We start from the raw sequence: 23,225 nt of genomic DNA, 5'->3' as shown, positions 1-23,225 counted from the left end.
CATCAGACTCAATCATTATTTCATTGAATCATTTTGCTTTTTTAATGTCTGCGGCCTCATTTGGCTTTACTTTTAAAATATGCTGCACTTCTTTGTGTCAAATCCTGATGTCTCCTGTGGCGGTGTAATGACATGGTGTACTATTTCCTCTCTTTTTATCCCCCTAGAAGTAAACATTTCTTTATCATGCATTTATTTGCCTGCAGGAGAGCAACATGCAGGCTCTGGACATCCTGTTTACGTACCATGGAGCGGAACTGCTTCAACATCGCCTCGCCATCCTTTACAACTTCCCAGAAACCACGTCTCCACATGAGTACACCATCTTGTTGCCCGAGGCCTGGTGAGCTGCACGCATTCGTGAATTGACAGTTATTAGATCTACATCAATAACCACACCTATCGCATGTAAACAAAGGTATAAAATGCTTGACTTGCTGTTTTAATGAGAGTGGAGCAGTCAGGTTTGAAGCACAGCGTGGAACACGATATCCTGTGTGATAGTGGCTGCTATTGCGGGGAGAGTTTTCAAATTCAATTATCCTCTTGTAAATACATACAAAACATGGAAGAAATTCTATTCAAATTGCTGGAGGAGAATTTATAATTCGTCGATTCCATTTGAGCGACAACCAATTTTATTTGTGTATATTCCGACACGACAAAAAAAAAAAAAAACATTAAAAGGTCAATAGCAACCTGGAAAACAGTCTAGATAGATCATCCATTTAGAAATGTAGAAAAATATTAGAAGTCTGTAATTTTATACATTAAAGCCATTCATTGTTTAATCTTTACTCCAGCAGTTTAAACTTTGTAGACACAAAAATACTTATGTAGAAATATATGCATGACCAGAGGGAATGTACACCATCTCTGATGTTTGAAAATAAACATTAACTCTTCTCAGGGACGCACAAAGATGAGCACATTTTACTGATTAAAAATACTTCTCACAGCATGAATGTCACACAAACAACTTGGTTTATATCCCGACGTTCCAAGCGCACACACACGAAGCCCCGTTTAAGAGGCTGACTTTATCAAATGCAGCGTAAAGGGACACATAGTTGGTTTCTAGCCAAATTTAGAGGTGCTGAAGGGTGGGAGAAATAATTGAGGAGTATCTGGAGGTAAAAGACTAGATTTATTCAAGAGTGTTATTTATTCAAGAGATAAAAGAATATCAGCATGTAACAACAGACACTACATGGATTGCAATGAGGAAATCGTTCCATAGAAGGTTCAATTGTTTCACTGAAATAAAATCTAGAAGCTAGAAAGCCAGAAAGAATTTTACAAATCTGGAGCTTTGGTTGCATCGTCAACACGTGTCACAACAACAGAAATATGCAGGGAAATAGTAAATGCAGGATGAGTTGAAAACGCACCTGGATGGCGAATCTCACCTGTCAGCGTGCTTACTGGACCCTTATTCTCAAATAGGGGACTTTTGACACGTACTTGACAAAAAATGTTTCCACTTTCAGTTATAATGAAGGTTTTGTTCAGAGTTTTTGCATTAAACTCATTGTAGAGGATGATTATAATTGTGTAATACTTGACGCCATAAAACAATAACGTTTTCTGTTATTGTACTTCCTCCCGACACAAGGGTTGCCAGTTCAAATCCCCGTGCTGCCTCAGGTTTGTTTGGGAGTCCTTTAGCACCAGCCAGATGAGGTCTTATAGTCCGGTTGTTGCTTTCGTTGAGTAGTTCCTCTGCTGGGAGGGGAACCTGGAGGGAAATAGTGTGATCCAATTCAGTTTTTATTATTTGTCCCAAAGGACAGTTTGTTTTGATGCAGGCATAAAAACATAGACACACACAGAAAAGAAAAAGCACAAAGAATATGACACAAAACATACAACAACTTTGCCCAGAGGCCATTTCAGCTCAACCCTCCCCCGTGTATCTGGTGAAACTCATCCATGTCAGGTGAAAAGGAGCCGCTGGTGATGAACGAGGAGTGAAGACAGTTGGGGAGTGACACACGGCAAAGGACTACAGGCGTCGGTCAAATCCATGGCGGCTGTAGAGGACTCATAGTCTCAGTAAATGTATGCGCTAGCAACTGAGCTAGCAGGCTTCTGTTATCAGTTATTGTTGATATCTGGCTACACTGTTTGCTACACTGGACTGCCTCAAACCCGCATCACTCCTCTCTATCTTTCCCTTCCTCCAATGTCACCATTTCTTTATTCTCTGTATATTAAAAATAACACACACACATCAGTATAAAACAGAAACATATGTGCCGGCCCACAGTCCTGATAAAAACACACACCATCTGAATATGATTATTCACATACACACACAGCCATTCCACCTCTGCACCCTTTTTATTAGCCATGTCTGAGTTTGTATGGAGGTCAGGCGGCTGTGTCTCTGCAGTGAGTATCCATCATGACTCTGCTGCTGTGGGGCAGTTTCCTATTTTCCTCATCCTATGAGATCCAACACGCCTGCACTGCAGCACAATGAGCCAGCTCAATCCATCTGTTTGGAGCTTGCTGTGTGTGTGTGTTTGTGTGTGTGTGTGTGTGTAAATTTAAGTACGTATGTATATATGTATTTATATTTATATTTATATATATATATATATATATATATATATATATATATATACACACACACATATATACACATACATATATATACATATATATGTATGTTTATATGTATATTGGAGTGTATTTATACACACACATGTATATATGTATACATATATATCATATTTGTGGGTGTATATATTATTATGTGTATATACACACTTATAGATACATATATACACATATATAAACACACATATTGTATATATCTATATATCTCTATCTCTATATATGTATCTATACACATACATATACTCATATATATATATATATATGTGTGTGTATGTGTGTGTGTGTGCATGTCTTCTGAAATCTTGCTCCACTGGAAGGAGTGAGATCTTCTTTTGTACTATTGATTATTTTTGTGAGAGGGACCTTGAGCTGCGTGTTGTGAAAAATTTGCTTTGAGGTTGAAAGTGATGGCGAGAGTAGAACTAAAAAATAATCTCAAGTTTGTTTTTGCATCTCAATTTTGCTCCTGCAATACTTCCCCATGTGTCTCTCTCTCTCTCTCTCTCTCTCAGGCTGATGCGAAGTAGATTTGGGGTGCAGGCGTAGAATAATTCATTCCTCCCATCGATATCTGTGCTTCCACACCAATATTTACTCGTCACCCTGTAACCTTGCGCTCTGTTAATGAGGACCGGGGAGGTAGGGAGCAACAGCAAAAAGAGAACAAAAGAGGCTTGCAGTTGAATCTTAAAACGCCTAACTTAATGAATGAACTCACGCTGGAATGTTACTTAAAAAAAATAAACCCTCGTTTTTTTTTTCCTCTTCCTGTGTGGAGACAAATCACACAAATCTGCTACTCGGACACTTATGTGTTTTGTGATTGGATAAAATTTATGATTGCGTTAAAACCCGCTGCAGCATGTTTGCAGACACTCTGTAACTGCACTAGAGCTGTAGATGATTTGTTGCTCTCCTTGAGTTTTACAGCCACAGTATGTATTTTTTCTGTCTACAGACAAATAGATAACAAGAAGAAATGCATTAATTCTAGAAGAGGGGATCAAACAGTGTCTGTTCCCCCAGCGGCTCACTATGATTGTGTGTACTTGTGTGAATGTTTGTGTGTGTACGTCTGGGTGTTTTAAGTGTCTGCACCATGTCAGTGCCGACATGAGAGGTTACTGAATCATTCTTCACTTTGGTTTCTTTTCTTGTGTGTTCCCTATTTATCTTCCTCAGACCTGTCACATTCAAGGAAACTGGCAAGAAGTAAAGCTTAGTATCAACATGATGTTTAGAATATACAAAAAATATTCTCCGTTTGCAACCCAGGAATCACTTTTGAGTTTCACAAGATCTTTTCAATTGTTTCCTTCTTTGTACTTTCGTTTTCCCCACTTTTTTTGTCCTTAATTATTATGCTCTGGTATTCCCATATGTTGCCCAGTTGTCCAAATGTCTTGGATGATTTAGCAAGCGTGACGAGGGACACCAGGGTCATAAAATCTTTCAAATCTACTCAAAAATCATCGGTAGAAATGCACCAATCCATGATTTTTCTGTTCCAATCCGATTCTGACACACATCTGCCGCCACGGATTGAGAGATTTTTCTTTAGGGAATTTTTATTGATGTTGTTGGCATTGTGTGCATGGCTACATCATGAGGCTGTGCTTCATTTGTGAATAACATCCAGATGTGCACCTGATTCTGATGTTCCCGATTCAATATCCCAACTGTTCATTGATTCTTGGATAAACAGAGGATGCTCTGTTTTCATCACTTTTTTGTGTTTAATTTCCACCAGGATTACACACACAAAAAAATACTAGGTTTTCATGTATCTAGTATATTTTTGGGGCTGATCCAGAAATTACATTGTATACTTGACTTTTTTTTTCCTTGGAAAATTTTCATCATTTTCAAGGCAATATTACATCGATCACAATGAATTTGTCATATATATATACATATATATATATATATATATATATATATATATATATATATATATATATATATATATATATATATATATACACATATATATACACATATATATATATATACACATATATATATATATATACATATATATATATATACACATATATATATATATACACATATATATATATATATACATATATATATATATATACACATATATATATATACACACATATATATATATATACACACATATATATATATACACATATATATATATACACATGTATATATATACACATGTATATATATGTATATATATATACATGTATATATATGTATATATATATACATATATGTATATATATATACATATACATATATGTATATATATGTATGTATATATATATACATATACATATATGTATATATATGTATGTATATATATATACATATATGTATATATGTATATATATGTATATATGTGTATATATGTATATATATACATATATGTATATATGTATATATATACATATATGTGTATATATGTATATGTATATATATATGTATATATGTATGTAGAGATATATATATATATATATATACACATATATATGTATACACATATATATGTATGTGTATATATGTATGTATGTATATATATAATATAATAATATAATTATTTATATATTATATATATATATTTATATATATTATATATATTATATATAATATATATATGTGTGTATACATATATATGTATATATGTGTGTGTGTGTATATATATATATGTATATATATATATATATATATATACACACACATACGTACATACACAGAGAGGCGAGTCAGTCACTGTGCAAGTGAGCTACTGCCACTGCTTCTATATTATTGAAATATTTCTTAATAGTTTTCTAAATAAATCCAGAAATATATTTCCAAAGAACTGTTGTGGATTTCTGTATCGTGGAGGTGTCGGCTACTGGCCTTGTCAGAGATCTGAGCTCTCCCAGTATCCTTCTCGTCATATTAGTGTAATCCTCTCCTTAAACCTGAAAGTTGTTCCTCTGTCTGTCTCTCCCTTATATTCTCAGCCTGGATGAGCACGGGGAGCTGGTGTTGATTCCCTGGGACGAGCAGAGACACAGAGACCTGGACTGGTGTGAGACGGAGGAGTGCAGGTATACAAATCATTAAGATTACACTCTTATTTATGTGTACATATGCAGGATTTATAAATAAAAAGCTTATAAACATCTCTCTCCATAGCTGCAGCATCAAAGACCTTCACAGAGTTTCTACCAGAATTGTTAAAATTCATGCTCCATGCAGGCCAGATGCTCAGGCTGGCATCATTATGTGAAACAAAACATTACATCTTATTATCCAAATGTTAAACAGGGCCATAACAAACTAATACCACATCTTGTTGCTCTGCCAATTTATGCCATTTGCCCGCTTCTGTAGGGAGGCCAGCGTAATTTACAGTTTTATTTAGCAAACTCTTTTTATTGCCCTTTTGTGTGGAATCATAGTATCAGTTGGTTATTGTGGTACACTGGCCTTGGCATTACAGAGTGAAATTTAGATACTGCGATTGTTACTGTGATGCCAGCTGTGTTCATTATCCTCTCTTTGCTGTATCCGCCTTCCTCCTCTTTCTCTTCCTTCTGTTCCCCCTCTCTACTCCCTGGTTGAACTCTTCCCCTCCTGAAAGGACATTGCTGCTGATATTTTATATAAGACCAAAAACCAACAACGTGTTAGTACAGCTGTCAGTCCTTTTTTTTGTCTTCCTCACACCGTTATTGGCTTTCAGTCTCACTTGGTTGCTACGCTGTAAATCTTTACTAACGGGTCAAGAATATAAATGTGACATTTATTATCAAAAAAGTGAAATAATTCCACAAAACAGCAGTATCAGTTTTAGAAATTAATACAGCGGAAAGATATGTGTGTGTGTGTTACTGTGTGTGTGTGTGTGTGTGTATGTGTGTGGGCTGATCTCAAAATAAACTACAGAGCTCATGCTTTTCTCTTGTAAAGTACTGTAACATGTCACCCAGAGCAACACAGCTCGCGCAATATTTATGATTTTATATGTTAAGAAAAAATGTAGAATTTTGCAGGACTTCAGGGCTGCCCCCTGAACATCTATAGTTGCAAAAAAAATCAGTCCGAAACCTCAGAGTCGACTGAGATTGTCTGCTCTTTTCCAGATTTGCCTTCTCTTTTCTTACACCTCGTCTTGCTCAGCATCCTCTAAGCGTGAGAGTTTGGGAACAGCAGCTACTGCGTGGTAATGAATGCGGTCGTAACTCTCGGCCCCTCGGCTGAGCCGCGGTTCACGTGGGTCGGGTCACAGAAATAATAATCTCAGAACTCTTCAGACATGTCTGATGATTTGAGGCTGAGAACAAGCGCCAGTATTTCAGGTTTCCCGTTGTAGTCGGCGGATATCCGGTCCAAGAATTCCTTGCTCCGTCTGCCGTTTGTTGCTTGCTGGCCGTTTACCAAGCTAGCTGCTTCCTTGTCCTGACGTTTTCTCCCTTACCAACAGATTCTGTATCTATACGTAGAATCTGTTCATAAATATAGAAATGCAGACTCTGATTAATAGCAAGCAGGTTGTGGGTGGAAAAATCTAAAAATACATTAATGCAGAAATTATTACTCTAACTACAATCTTTATGGGAATGGAAACATCAGTAACGGTTTCACGTTTGGTCACATGACTGACTGCTGTTTTGTTTTATTTGGTCATCAATTCCAGAATATTTGTAGTTACAGTAGAAAAGTTGAGTTGCATTTATTTAGTAGAGAGAGAGAGAGAATCATGACATGCGTCTGTCTTAGATAAAAAGCCAACCAGTGCCACATTAAAATCAGCTCTTGAAAAATTCCTACCAGAATCATCCTAAACAAATTGGAACTTTAATATAATAATCCTATTAAAAAAATGACTGACAGTTGCACTGATTTCTTTCGCGACTCTCTTTGAATGTCTTCCTCAGAGCGGTGTTGGACCAGAACCCGTTTGATGATGACAGTTTCCTGTATGAGGAGGCTCCAGAACTGCTGAGGTTCCGCACGGCGACGCCCTCCATTCAGCTGCTGACTGACTGGTACCAGAGCCGAGCTGAGGATATCGACTCTTGCTCCAGACAGGTACCAAAAAAATGTATCCAATGTATTTTTCCAATTGTGGCTGGAAACTCAAATGTATTTTCCGACAGAATCAATGCAGGTAGCTGTCATCCTGAAGAAAAAAACAAAACAAACCAAACCCTCTTTTATTTGGGCTTCTAGCAACTCCCACTCACAATTATGACAGTTTTTGTCATCACCTTCATTTGCGCCCTTGCTATTAGTGTGTTGATTCCTCCTTAATGATTCAAATCATCCTCAATTGGTATTCATTTTTTCATACCCTGTTAAGCTTCCTTTGCGTGAACATCCTTCTGGATCTGAGCTTTCAGCAGCACAAAGACATTATTGCACATCTGCCAAGTGGGAAGATAATTGCCGTTGCACACTTCTTTTTAGATGATTGGGGTCAAAAAAGAAAAAAGTGATGAGCTGGGATTCGGCGTGTAGGAGAGATGTTGCCAACCTCCATCCGTCAAGGTCACTTTGATCATTTCTGTGGCAGTCGTATCAAATATGATCATATTTGCCATATGGAGTTCTAATGAAGAGTAACCAGAGCTTCTGTCATCTGCGTTCTGCTGCTGCCGCTGAAAAATAAGACTTGATAGGAATTGTTTAGTGGAGTAATGGGATGTAACCATCGGAGCTGCCCACTCGCTCCACCCACGCCACTGCCCCGTCCCCTCATCGCCTCCTTCACAGTGAGGGATCAAGGTTGTCACAGCTCGGGTTTTGGCCTTCTTCTGAAAAGGATGAATGATGGTGCAGCAGCCATATCTTTTCCTCCTCATTTCATTTCCCTTCCCTCAGTTTATAGAGGAGAAGAGATTTGGGGGCTCATTTTTAAAGACAACCAGGGAGAATCGTGCCTTTCATCATCCACTTGAGAGAAAGAAAATGAGTGTGTGTGTGTGTGTGTAACAGAAAGTCTTTGTTAATCTCCAGGAATCACACCAGCTCTCTCGCTTTCATTCCCTCCCATGTTCCTTTTTAATTAGACCTCATCTCCTTTTGCTTTCTCACATGTTACTCCAGGAGTCTCACGGGACCATCCAGAACTCTCTTGGATTTTCTCACTTTTTTCTCACACACACAAACTTGACACATTGGAACGCTTCCGTTGCCATGCTAAGCTTTTTTGTTTTTCCATTTTCCTTTTTTTTTTTTTTTTTTTGCACTCATTTGTTTTTCTTTTTTGCACCATCTCCCAAACCCTCATCTGGCTGTGTTTATGCTTGGGAGAGCTTTTTAATGGAGGAAAATAGAGTTTGATTAAAAGGAGCCACATCAAAGTAAACTGGAGTGTTGTAAAGCTGTCTAGAATGGCAGGAAGAGAAACACTGAATGATTGGATTGACAAGATGACTCAAAGAGGGAGGGAGGGGGGGGGGAGAGAGAAGGGGGCTTGAAAAACAGTGTAATGGCAAATATCTTGGCAAAATAAATGTAAAAGAAATGCGACTGTTGTTGTTATGAAGAGAGAGAGGGAGAACCAGCAAAAACATCAGCAAAGTGAGAATGAGCCAGACTGCGAGTTCAAACGAAGGCCAACCTTGGTGAAAATTGTTGTAAGAGGTGGAAAGACTGAGAAGAGGATAAAAATGAAGAAGAAATGAAAGAGCAAATGTATAAATGATATTTGGGAATGGGGGAAGACAAGACTCGGAAGGACAGAGAGACAAGAGAAAGGAGAATCAGAGAGAGAGAGAGAGAGAGAGAATACAAGTAGATACAGCATGGATAATGATGAGGCGAGGGGAAAGAGACAAGGTCTTAATTAAAACTGTGAGATTTTAACATCTAAATTGTCTGTGGTTAGCTGGGTATCTATCTCAGGAGAGCAGGAATAAAGAAGAGGAGGAGGGGAGGGTCTCTACTCACAGTTAGATCAATACCCTTCCTTCTCTTGTATCTAATTGCACAAGCTCTGACTCAAGGTGATATCAGCAATATGTTTGTGTGTGTGTTTGTGCATGTGTGTGTGTGTGTGTGTGTGTGTGTGTGTGTGTGTGTGCAGTTTATAAATGAAAGCACGCAATATATTCAGCCAGAAATGTGTCTAGAAGCTGAAAATCACAAGGTTGCATATCCGGGGCCGTACATACGTGCATGTGGCCATGTACGAGCAATCTGTGCTGTGCCATGGGGCTCTCCTGCTCTAAAGGGTGGAGAGAAAGCAATCATCACTACAGCACCCGGCAGCATCTGCTATCGATTGGCTAGCAGCCACAGGTGGCTGAACATCGATTGGCCGGGCATGCTGCCAGCGTAAAGGTGGTCAGGTATCGATTGGTTGCTCTTCTTGATGGAATTTTATTGAGAGAGTAGCAGGATGCCCAAATCTCCCCCTTGTTTTTATAGTGCAGTGACTAATGATAGGATATTAGGAATGACTGACGGGATACAGTATGCGTGTTTTATTTTATTTATTTATTTATTTTGATTTTTGGATTTGTTGTTTTGTTCATGTCTTTTTTTTTTTTTTTTATGTGATCTCAACTATAATCCGTCAGCAATTTGGCACATTGGATTGTAACAAGGTGGAGAGAAATGAGGCTCTATATAGAAATACTATACCATACCATCGTGCTACAAAGTACAGCCTGGAGAATTACTACAGAGCAAAGTTAGCAGCTCTGACGCAATAAAAGATGGATCAATATAAACATCACTTATGTACGATTTCTTGCTGTGCCGTGTTAGCTTGTCCACCCGCAGTGACCTGCAGCTGGATGATGAATTAGAACGAGACTGTTTAACTTTTTTTCAAGGTATTTCTTTTATTCTTTTATTCAAGCTATTTCTTCTCTGATTCAAGCGTTGTTTAACGTGTCCTAACAGAAACCCCGAGGCAACAGGGTGCCACCTCAGTGTAGACACTGTGGCGTGGAAGAGTTGGTGTCGTTCCCTCAGTTTTGTCTGCTATTATTGAGCATTTGAATAACGCAACATAGTGAAGGAGTTCAATGTTGCCTCAACAATTTCTCACTTCAGAAAGGAGTGTTAACAAATATTTTTTTATTCATGCTGTTCATACCATAACTTTCTTAGGAGAGTCACTCTATAGTGAATCACAGTTGACCTCCACCATTTTCAAACTCACAAATAGTCCCTTTAACGAGTCATCTTTGGTTATTCAGTGTTTTTCTCTTTTATCACCAGCATCTCTCTCTCTCTCTCTCTCTCTCTCTCTCTCTCTCTCTCTCTCTCTCTCTCTCTCTCTCTCTCTCTGTCAGGTGGACTGCGCCCTGTCCCTGGTGCGTCTAGGAAAGGAGCGAGATATCCCAGGGCTAGAACTCTTATGTGATGACTTGGTCACCATGGAAACGGTTGTGTATGAGACACTGTGTGAATTGAATCTGACACTGAAGGATTTGCAGCAGCTCAGCAACATTGATAAGCTCCGCCTGCTCATGAAGAACGTAAGTGGCATAATTAGCACCTCTCACAACTTCGCACTCACACTTTTTTTTCTTCGTATTTTCTCACGTCATTGGATGTAAGAAGGAAATCTAAGTAAATGGTTTAAAATGAATCTGATCTTTTGTGTGTGCGTGCGTGCGTGCGTGTGTGTGTGTGTGTGTCTGTGTGTGAGATTGCATGGTCAGTAAAGATTGAACAAATTTCCTGTCATGTTAGTTCTGTAGCATGATAACTTTAATTTTTGACCGCTGAAAAGAACTTGATGAATACGGATTAAAACTTGCATAAGCAACAAAGCAAACACAAACTTTTCAAAAGTACAATCTAATAGTTCAGTAAGAGTCTCACACCATATGTCTTTTGATTTGAATTGTCTGACATTTAACAATACAAACTTTGCTCAGGCAGTATAGCAGAAAAATGTATCGCAATCAAATGTTTCATTTTTGCCGATCGATCATTTTTGATAAAGGTCAGGACCATGGAGTTACTTTTGTGTCTTTGTTGTGCAAACAGAACAGCTTTGCAAAAAATGGATTTCAGAGTAAAACTATATCACAAAAATGTTTTACTGAATTGAAACTGCAATTAAAATGTATAGCCTTGAAAATCTATCTTTTTAAAAAAAAATTTTTACAAACAAAACATGACCTTGTTCTCCAGTCTGAAATTGAGTCCCATACTTTTTGGAACTTCATCAACACATTTTGGACCACAAATGCATCTTAATTGCTGTGGAACATCTTGTTGATTGCCGTGTCGACGGTTTTACTCTTGAATCAATGTTCAGATCATGAACCTGTTCTGTTTGACCAAAGTCAATTATGTGGAAATATTAACATCTTGTTTAAAGGTTTTGAGCATTAAAATGCCGCTCATCTCTTTTGTAGCGTCTACATTGTTCACATGATGATTTAAAAGCTCACGAGCACAACAAAGTCTGAAAAACAACTTCCCAACATGCAAAATCTGACATTCCGACATCGCATGAATGCACCTATGGCACATTTACATGCTTGTTACCAGTTTGGACTTAATTCTTTGCAAGGAGAGTACTGATATTGCTATTGATGGAGTGTCTGTCGCTGTGTATTGTAAGTTTCCACGCCACAAGATAGACATGAAAGCCAGTCTATTGCAGGAGCATGGAGCAGATACTACAGTTTCAGTCCCCTTGGAGTAAAGAAAAAGAGCTTTCCTCCAAATTGTAGCTAATATCTCCAGCTTTAACCTGTAAGGAGAGGTGCCAGTAAGAGCTGCCACCCAGGCTGACAGCCAGCAAATGTTGTTTACTGCACTAACACATGCTGTTTGACTGCTACTCCCTTTGGGCACTGTGAGTGTGTGTGTTTGTGTGTGTATGTCTGTGAATGTTCATGAAATTTGTCTAGATTAAATCTCCTTCTTTGCCTGTGTCTGATGAATTTCTTTATCAGAAAGAGAACAGCAGAGTAGAATGTCTGTGTGTGGGTGTGCAAGTTTGGGTTTAGCATTTGAATAGTTTTTGAATCTTGTTTTTTCTGATGACGATGTCTTATCAAAGCCGTCACATTGTGGTTGTGGAGTTTGAGTTTAACGTGTCTGCGCAACATGGCATCATGTAATTACTCAAGTTCAAGTACAGGTTAAACTCCTTTGTATGGTATCAGAACACGCGAAGGCAAATACATACACGTGAACAAGAGGAGTGCTCCCTCTGTCTGATGTTGATTGATTGATCTTTTCAACAAGGAAACTTTATTATATGCTCACTGTACTTTGGGCTAACCACCTTCTATGTAATATGGAATTCTGTGACTCTTTACATCTGCTTCAAAAATATCAGAAGGAGCTTTACCCTTATATGGGACAGAAAGTGACTGTGCTCCCGTGACTCTTCTTTGGCTAGCAAAAATCAGCCAACGCACCGTAGAAAGATGGTATATATATTTGCTACCTGAGCCCTAGCCTAGCCTAGCACTGAGGAAACAAACAAGAATAATAAAAATACAGAAGTAACTCAATTTAGGACAAACATGCTTAACAAAACACAAATATCTCAGGACTTATGTAAGCTCCTGAATCCTCCGAGGTAGGGATGCAAATTATCGAGTAATTCATTAATCGATAGTTGTTTCATCTTATCGATCGATGATCGATTAATTGATAAGCGGCAATTTTTCAGAGAAGCTGAATAGGTTATATCTACTGTGTACATATCAAATGCCATATTATGATATAAATCCTTATGATATGAAGAAAAAATGCAAATCATATTCCAGATTTATTCTGAGCTCACTTGAGGGCAGGGAATAACATTTGGATAGCATATCAAACATATTCTGAATACTGCTGACATTACCTTCCAGTCCGGGTCAATGTAGTGGCATGTAACTGTGATGGAGCTTTCTGTATTCAACGAAGTCCAACAGTCCGTTGTGAGGGCCACATTCACGGTTGCAAGTTGTTTTTTCAACTCGGCCTTCTTCACCGCGTAGCTTGCTTCCAGGCGGGTAGTTATGGTTGTTCTGGAGGGAATATTGTACCCTGGCTCGATGTACTTTAATACCTCTCGAAATCCCTGTCCGTCAACAACATTTATCGGCAGCATGTCTGTGGTGACCATGTCACATATCCGCTGGGTGATGCCCTCTGCTTTCGCGGAGTCACATGCCCTTCGTCCCAACGCTGTGGTGATTGGAGGCTGAGAAGAACCACTCGCTGCTTGCAGCATTACTGAATGTGTCACATTTAGGTGGTAATTCAACGAAGTTGTGGAGTTGTTGAACCTTAAAATACTTCCACAAATTGTGCATTTGGCGTCTTTGTCGTCATTAACCAACTTAAAGTGGCTCCATACTGCACTTCGTTTGGCCCTCTTCATCCTACCGTCTCTCGTTTATCTTGTCGTCGTCAGAGCTCTGCTTCGCTTGTGTTCCAGCGTGTGCGTCAAGTACGTCTGGCGTCAAGTGCGCCCTCACGCGGACCAGCCAGGAATTACAGATTCAAAATGCAATTAATTGCAATTAATTTATTTTAATCTAGTAATTTGTCATCGACAATTTATCGATAATCGATTAATTGTTTGCATCCCTACTCCGAGGCTAAGTTTAGCTTGCATGCCTTTGAAAAATGAAACAAAATTTACTAGCTAGCACTGAGGGGACAATCATCCGCTATATATTATAGATATTTTATTTGCTGCATAAACGGCTTGATCATTTTATGTCTGTAAATAAATATTTTTCTACCTTCAGTCTAGTACAGAACGCTACGTAAAAGATGCCTTTCAATGGATGGTGCCATTCCTCCACCGCTGTGAGAGACAAGAGGAGGGTGCTGCGAAAACTCTGCTCACAGATTTCCTGGTCAGCCTGGCCCAGCGAGATCTCACCTTGCCCCTCATCATCTTCCAGCACTCCAAACCTGACGTAAGTGTCGGAACACACAACAAAATACAGGTAGACAAATAAAAACACGCAGCCAAATTTTGTATTTAGCTGTTTGCGCTAAGCTAAGACCAGTGTTGTATTCCTGTGATGTAAAAGTTGGCTATTAAGAAACTTACTGAAGCCGGGACTCCAAGAGACTCTGTAGATGCTCCAGGGTGAGTAATATCTCGATTCTCACATCCATACTTCCCTCTGTCTCCCTTCCAGTGCCAGCAGAAGATCATCGGGGATCCGGATCAGCTGATGGTAGTGGCTCTGGAATGCATCTACAGCTGTGAGAGAGATGATCAACTCAGCCTCTGTTATGACATCCTGGAGTGTCTGCCGCAGAGAGGCTTCGGGTCAGAAGCTACCGCACACACTCATAGCCATGCATGATCTCACACACACACACACACACACACACACACACACACACACACACACACACACACACACACACACACAGAGTGCATCTGTATCAGTATACATTGTTTGATCCCACTCACCTTTTTCCTTTTCTTTCTCCCACTTGCTCCCTGTCTCTCCTAGGACCTATCGTTATACTTTACCGCCTTGTCTTTTTCTGTCCTCCTTCTTCTCCCTCATTCATTCTGATCTGGGACTCTAAGGAACCATCTGTTACCCTGGTTACAGTCTGTACAGTATTTTCTACCTCAGACTATTGCTTTCTTGTCTTCTGTAGTGTGTTTTATTTCATATGGCAAGGGCCCCCCCCCCCATTCCTTTAAGCCCCCTCTTGAGACTGTGCGGGTATACAGCACATTTGAGAGAGGACCGTGTGATAGTAAAACACCCACAGAGCAAAAACAAGCGTATAGAAGAGAAAATGGTTAATAAAAAAGACCAGTGGAGTGTCAGCATGAATGAAAGGAAATTACTCATTCTTTGAAGAAAATCATTTCTTTCTTCATCTTTTCTATCATTTCTCTTTGTCAGTCGGCCGTAATGAAGCAAACACACTTCGCAACAATGACATATCTTACCCCTTTTCGCATATAACTTCTTTGCTGCACTGCGGTGGCCCGTGCTGTAATCCTATCGACTTCGTAGCAGGGTATAAGTGCACAAACATGCAACATCTTGGTCTTACCTGGGAGCAGAGCCAACAACAGCCGCAGTGTTGTTGTACTAGTCTGTACAATCATTAAGTCTGATCATGGAGGAAACTAAACCAAAAGTCTCGTTATTCAGCTTCAAAGTGGCTTTGTTGCTCTGTGGTTTGGAGTTTTGTTCCGCTCCAACATTGGCTTTATTATATTCATCTCACCGACAGCAGTAATTTGTTTTCCGAACCTCTTAAATTTTTCACACCATCATAAGTTAATTGCGTGAAGGTGCCGGTAATGCAACCTAAACATTTTCCCCTGTTTTTGAGAGATATTTGTTTGTGAGATTTCTGCCTCTACCTCAGCTTAATAGATGTACAGTGCTATGGTTTCTTCACTTTTGAATTGATTGTCCCCATGAAGAGTGCAGGCAGCAATTTGAGGAGACTTCATTCTGGTTATGTGCAGAGCTGCACATTAGAAGCTACAGAGGTGGACCAAGTGTAAAATGATCTTTGATTAGCCTGAACAGAAGTTTAGTTTATCTCTCTGATATAAGGCAGTAAAAGACTTTTTAGATAGTTCACGGGAAGGCTGTTCAATTACAACAAAATTATTTGTGATTAATTTGGTCAATAATCAGATTTTGATTTTGTAACTTCATAACTGTAATGAAATTGATTTGCTTTTATCATTCCTGTTGACCAAAGACTCTGTTTCTGCCATCATTTCGGAAAAAGAGTGCGTGGCAATATCTTGATGATGTCATTTTCTGATTACCAAAACAGAAAAATAAAAACACTAAATGAGTGTCATTTAGCACTGTTGTTTAGCTCATGAACAACTTGATTGAAACATCTACTTCAGGCACTTTATAGCCCCAGGCTCTTTGTAAATGGGTGCACTGTATTTCATACGATGGGTTTCCTCTCAGACAAGCTTCCTATCTGTGTTGTTTTGATTAGCAGTGCTGCAAAGCTCGACTGTATGTGCACACATTCAACTCCTCCCAGGAGTGATTTCCCTGACTTACTAAGCTCCAAAATTGCCGTCCCAGCCTAGAATATTAAAGATTTTGTAGAGCTAGGAGAGAAACCATGACTTAGTAGATTCAACCCAATTTCCAGATATTTCGCTTCTTTTTTTTTTCGTGAAACAGCTTAATTAGGTCTAAATCTGTTCAGAAGAATGTAATGTGCATCCACCCTTAGAGAGTGGGAAATGGAGAATTGGGCAGGGGATTAGATGAAAAGAGAGAGGGATAGAGAGAGCGAGAAAGAGAGTGAGAGATGGGTATTAAGAAGAGCTGAAGGTGGAGCGTGCGACAATCAGAGCAGAACAAGAGACAAATGCAGAGAAATGGATTGAGAGGTCAAGATTCTGTCTGACACGCACGCACACACACACACACACACACACACACACACACACACACACACACACACACACACACACACACACACACACACACACAAGGGTCGTATCAGCCGGGTCAGCACTCTCAACGGGGGACAGGTCAGCCTGACCCAGAATCCAAGGCAAAAACATCATGCCGTTTTTATTTTTAGTGGAAGAATTAGAACAACACATACTGTTACACTTTGAAAGCAAACACACACTACTTCCTTTTTGAGGGCATGAAAAGAAATAACCAATGTTTTTTTTCCCAATATGTTTTTCTAATCCTACAGACCAGAGACGGACATCACTTCATCACTCCATGATCGGGTGGACAAACTTGAAAAGCACCTCAGGTACGGGTACACACTCACACCGTCTGTGAACTGGAACCCCCCCCCCCCCCCCCCTTTGTCTTCTGTCTTCTCCTGTCCACCCACTTCTTCTCAGACTCTGGAAACTTGTGAGAAGCATTTTTTTGGACATCAAGTACCACAGAATTCAAGTGAATGTATAAAGAAAATGAGCGGGGTTCAAAATGTATACCTCCGTTGCTGTGCAGATCTTGGAGTACAGATCCCCAACCATCAAGTACATTTTTAAGCCAAAAGAGTGATTTCATAGATTACTCCAGTAGTGTTGCTTAATATAATTGCTCCAATCAGATGGAGGGTCTCTGGCCACAGTTTACCTTTAGGCTCTTAGTATTGTTCTATTTTTGGACTCCTTTACATCTCTTTTACCCTGCTCTTACCTTTCAATTCTTTGAATAATGTTGAAGGCCCATTTCTTTTCTTCTGTACTTCATTTTTTGGATATGACCAAAATTGAAATGGCAGCGACAGTTATTATTTTGTTCCATAAAACTCTTTGGTCAACCTTGGTTGTTCTACATTTGCAATAGCTATAAGGCTGACGTGACTTGCAGGACATGTAACATCCTCTACACTTAAAAGGTGCAGTCACATTTTTTCCTCTTCAATTAATTGCGCAACAAGATCACTTTGTGAAGCGCTGGCTGGGCAAAACTGTAAAGCAGCAAAACAAAACCAATGCGTGATACATGCGAGCTACACAAAGAAATCCAGTCGGCTTTTGGATTTGAAGCTGGAGCTTTTTTGTTGTAAGGTAACAATGCGACCATTTATATGTTTTTAGTCAGTATCAGTGAAAAACACAAGTCATTTTCTTACTCTCTGCCCGAACTTATTTTTCAGTATCACCACAATCTGTTATGATGTATGACATGTGACACAACATATGCAACGTCCACCAGACATTTTTCCATTGAGCCAAAACGTTGTTTTTTTTTGTCTTGTAAACCCGTTGATAATTGCGTGTTAGTTCTTGTTCATCTTTGCTGATCTCAGCAACAGCCAATCAGATGGGTGACAAGTGCTACATTACCTGGGAAATATTCACTTTGTAGTGATGCTGATTACTTCTCTCCCCCATAACGAGCCTGATAAAAAGCACCAAGAAGGAGACATGAATGCATATCGAAACACACAGGAATGCATGTACACACACACACACACACACACACACACACACACACACACACACACACACACTATCAAAGGACCATTGTCTGTCCCATGGTATTCAAACGTCCTGGGGCGTTTTCTCTGTTACAGTTTAAAATCACCTACATGTCTCTCTCTTTCTGCTTCTCTTACTCTCTCTCTCCTCCTCCTCCCCTCCCTTCAAGGTAAACATCTGAACACAGAGAAGTGGTGAGGAGGAAGGAAGAAGGATAAGGATGAAGGCAAGGGGGGATGGTAGTAGGGGGGAGCCTGGGGGGAAATGGGATGATGATGAAGAGGTGGAGGAAGCAGAAACAGGAAAGCCAGTGTTAGAGTTCACAGTTGGCCTTTACAGACAAATACCCACACATATTTATACATACACACACACACACACAACCATTTGCAAACACACTCCAGGGAGCCTAGAAAATATGTGCATGTATATTTTGTGCTGCAGTGTTGTGACTCACACACACTCATCTAGATGAATCAGGTAGTCAGTGCAAAGTGTCTGCTCTCCGAGCGCCTCCAAAATAAAAACTGTTTTTAGCTGCTGCTACCGCTTGCTAGAACATTATGTGTGCTCATGCACAGTCACATACGCACACACACACACGTACAGAGACGCCTACACATTTGTAAATATCAGGCTGCACTCTGTCTGTCTTTTGCTCCAATACACACATATAGACACACAGCTACACACACTGGCACATGCTTACTATGATAATGAGTCACAGCAGAGAGTGAAAACTTCTTTAACAGCATGACCCTGTTGAGCCTGGGTGGGCCATGCTAATACCACACACACACACACACACACGCACACGCACTGCTTGCTCGTCACTTTTCCCATGTGCACTTTGGCTTGTCAGTGGATTTCTGCTGTCAAAATACTGAATACTGAGCCTCAGCATAAGCATCAGCTGTCCTTTTCCCAAATACTCTCCCTGGGATCCTTCGGGTTTTATTGTCTCCCATTTCTTCTCTAATTGCCTGTCTCACTGTAATGTGTACATGTACTGTCAACTATACCTGTCTAGTTTTGTTGTGCCTGACACATGTACATATACGCTTGTATTTTATAGTGTGGTGGAGGTTCTGGAGAAACATGGTCTGCAGAAGCCCATCTCATATGTGAAGAACAGTCAGAACAGTGAAGAAGAAGCCCATCATTTAATGGTCAAACTGTGCCGCCATACTGGCCGCAAGTATGACATACACATATCCACTTTGACACACGTTTTAAATGAATTGCAGTAGTGTATGTTTACTTCTGTGTGTGTGTGTGTGTGTGTGTGTGTGTGTGTGTGTGTGTGTGTGTGTGTCTAGAAACCCTCCGGTGGGTGAGACAGTGTGGAGAGGTCTGTTGCAGGATCTGCTAGACATGCAGCAGAACGTCTACACTTGCTTAGAAGCAGAAACATGCCATCAGGTATTGCAACATCTAAAAACTGCAAAAGAAGACATTAAAAATCACCTTATTTTCACTATATTACTTAATAAAACAGATCTGTCATTAAAGGTTAAAATGTATCTGAATGCACATAACTGTGCTTGAATGACACTCGTGTTCCATAATTCATCCGTTCAAATGAGTTTCCTTCAAAGCTGCCTCTCAGTATTATTAAAAGTTTTGTTCGCTAGCGAGCTCTGCATGATTTCTCCTCATAAGGGCTGTCCCCACCAAGACAGATCACAACAATGATGACTGTAATAAAGTGAGCGTCCACGCTGATAACCGAAAACACGATAGCAGCGGCGCAAAACAAGCGTGATAAATATTGTATGAAGAGCGTAGCAAATTATGACGGGGGCGTGGGATATATACTCGCTTATCAGCTATGTGATGTTCTTGCTAGCATTGTTAACTCTTATCAAACATGGTGGGATGAACCTCTCCACAGCATTATTTCCCCTTGTAGAAAATAACATCCCGTACATTTTGATGATTTTTAATTGTTTTGTATAATTCATAAAATCACCCCGACAACCATCCCAACTATATCGCGTGCCCCTGCCACTGTTGGTGCTCTGCTTGAGTGAGAGCAACATTAACAGCTATACTTTTTTATTCATCTTCATCGTTTTTGGTCTTGGTGTTGACAGCTCTTTATCCCTGACTGCTGCAGGTCTTTGTCGAGTCCCTGCTGTGCTCAAGCCGTGTGGAGAACGTACGCCTGGCAGGACAGCTCATGCACTGCTCCAAGGTACATTAAATATGACTCGCCACTCGACTCAACAGAACGCTTTCACAATGCCCATCAGGGGCTTTTCATTTATGGCCCACATAATGAATGATGACAGTTTCTCACTTGATGTCTTGAATTCATATGAATGTTTCCAGGTCAGCCAGGATGTTCCTGTCAGTTTGTCTTTCCGTGGTAAAGGGTACGCTCTGAAGGTGGCCTATGACAACAGTGTGAAATTGGTGTTGGCTGCTGCAAGGGAATACTTCAACTCCTCCACTACATTGACTGACCCTTGCATGGGCTTGGCCAGGTGAGGAGAGGAGATCCTCAAGGGGTTAAAAGACAACTTCTAATTGGCTTAGTGTAGGTTATAGATTTATGATATTCATGCTGTATTATCACGTCCATCTGTGTAGCCCATTACTTGAGCAAGTGTGTGTGGATTTATGTGCTGCTGGTTTCACATCTCGGGGGGGGGGGGGGGGGGGGGGTGTCCAGTGGGTGTCTGACCTTACCGTCTGTTCTGAATGAGGAAGTGGGGCAATAATTGGGTCGTCATTCATTTATAGAAACAAACTAATATATAATCCTCCCTCCACACATTTGGAAAACATTATTCATTGTGACAGAAAGTCAAAACACAAAGTTCCTGTTGCACCGAAATTAATAATCCATGCAGGCTGCTTTCTTGTGCCATTTAGATTAAAATAACTGCTCCAAAGACACACATTATAGTTTGTGTACAAAATACCAGAGACACACGCACAGATGTATGCTTGGACAGATCCACAACCTGTACCTGCCAGGGTGCTGAACGAATGCGGTCAGAGACAAATTTATACAAGGACAAAGAATCTATTCTTATAATAGATGGGAATTCCCTCTAGCTACAATGATCAGAGGCACATACACAAAACTGCACACATGCTACACTTTGCACACACTAATACAATACGGAAGTACCCCAAAAAAGTCCAGCATGGTAGTTATGTAGTGAAAAGCCACTCCAAAAGATTTATTTCAGTGATTTTGTTTCAAGACTCCACTTTGATATGGACAATATGGCAGATGTATAATGTGATGAAGATTCAAGGCATTTTAGTATCTTTCAGCTCAACTTTACAGTTTTGTTCCACTGCATAGTGCCTTTCTTGTGTTTTGATGAGCAGTTATTTTGAAAAAGAAAGTGTCATCTGTCAGCAAGGTATGATCTGAACCAGGAGAGGGATATTGTTAGTGGACCTGCGTACCTTTCTGGAAAATTTGATAAAATGTGTCGCTCAATTATATGGAAAGCTGCACTGAGGTTTAGCAGCACCAATACTGGCACCAGTTTCTCTGCTGTGAAATTTTCTGAAACCAGATTGATGAGGTTCACAAAGATAATTGTTAGTAAGGTAAATATTGAGGTATTGGACGCTTTTTTTTTTCTTGAAGTTTTTGAAAGGAATGTTGGATTTATGATTGGTCTGTAGTTATTTATCATACTGGGATCCAAATTACCAAGAACATGATGTTATGCAGCAATCTTGTCAGAGTTTGTGTTGTTGTAGCTTTTGGCTTGGCTGATAGCCCCCCCGACCCGAAATAAAATCAACAGTTATAAAGAACTTTTGAGTGGCCTTTGTTGGCATGCTACTGTCATGATCTCGAGGACTTATTTCCTACAGAATAAACATGTTCCTTTCCTCCTGGGTGAGAATGTTGGTGAGAGAGAGAGAGCGAGAGAGAGAGAGAGAGAGAGAGAGAGAGAGAGAGAGAGAGAGAGAGAGAGAGAGAGAGAGAGGCCACAAAAGCCATGTACAAACACCCCCCACTGAGAATAGTGGTGTTTAGCTGTCTGAGCCACTTTGTTTCCCATTTATAGAACCAAGGCTGTGATTAAACACTAGATTTTTGTCATGGAATGAACAATTAAAGAGAGATTGTCTAAAACTGACCTAAATTTTTATTGGATTACAATTGCTGACTTCAACTTTTAGACGGGACAACAATGCCAGTGCAGTGATATAAACTCATAAGTGTCACCGACCATCATAGGGGAACATATTGCATCTTAAGAGCCAAATATTTCTCTTTATGGAATCAGTGGAGACACATGGAGAGTAAATATTGAAATTGCAATCGCCAAATGGCTAATGGCTTGAAATGAGTGCTACTGTCGTTTGCCTGCTGGATGTGTAAATAGGCAGTAATACTCTCAATGTTCTCCATAACAGTTTTACATGGCTACAGTATGTCAATTTAATGTTTGTAGCTTTTTCACTATCCCCAGCTAGCCAACAGATTTGTCTTATTGCTCTCAAGCCAAATTAGATAAACTATTTCTTTCCAAGACAACCTTTTCTTACTTTATCATCCAAACTCCAATGACATGAGATGTAATCATTTCAATCGCTGTCTCCTACATTATTTTCAAATTGACATTGTTTAAGTTTAAGAAAAGTAGAATAGGAATAAGAAAACAGTTGAATTAAGGTGAGGTCAAGGTTATTCCACTGATTCTCACACAAAGGTTCACTTACGTTCACGTGT

General features: G+C 39.8%; 1 protein-coding gene across 1 annotated transcript in view; it reads left to right on the top strand.

The window, feature by feature from the left end:
• nbas (NBAS subunit of NRZ tethering complex) overlaps positions 1 to 23,225 on the top strand; it is a 160,492-nt gene that overhangs the window by 36,615 nt on the left and 100,652 nt on the right. Inside the window, exons 21-31 of the mRNA XM_086190518.1 lie at positions 207 to 343; positions 5,613 to 5,699; positions 7,533 to 7,686; positions 10,905 to 11,090; positions 14,328 to 14,501; positions 14,730 to 14,863; positions 17,263 to 17,325; positions 19,587 to 19,709; positions 19,831 to 19,933; positions 20,631 to 20,708; positions 20,846 to 21,000. Coding sequence (XP_086046644.1) covers positions 207 to 343; positions 5,613 to 5,699; positions 7,533 to 7,686; positions 10,905 to 11,090; positions 14,328 to 14,501; positions 14,730 to 14,863; positions 17,263 to 17,325; positions 19,587 to 19,709; positions 19,831 to 19,933; positions 20,631 to 20,708; positions 20,846 to 21,000 — 1,394 coding nt within the window. The remainder of the gene's footprint in view (positions 1 to 206; positions 344 to 5,612; positions 5,700 to 7,532; positions 7,687 to 10,904; positions 11,091 to 14,327; positions 14,502 to 14,729; positions 14,864 to 17,262; positions 17,326 to 19,586; positions 19,710 to 19,830; positions 19,934 to 20,630; positions 20,709 to 20,845; positions 21,001 to 23,225) is intronic.

Source organism: Aulostomus chinensis, chromosome 20 (assembly GCF_037954235.1).
Source record: "Aulostomus chinensis isolate RoL2024-O1b breed Wild chromosome 20, RoL_Achi_v1.0, whole genome shotgun sequence".
In the NCBI taxonomy this organism is placed as follows: domain Eukaryota; kingdom Metazoa; phylum Chordata; class Actinopteri; order Syngnathiformes; family Aulostomidae; genus Aulostomus; species Aulostomus chinensis.
Note: the sequence above shows the minus strand (reverse complement) of the source record. Positions and strands in the feature narration are given on the sequence as shown.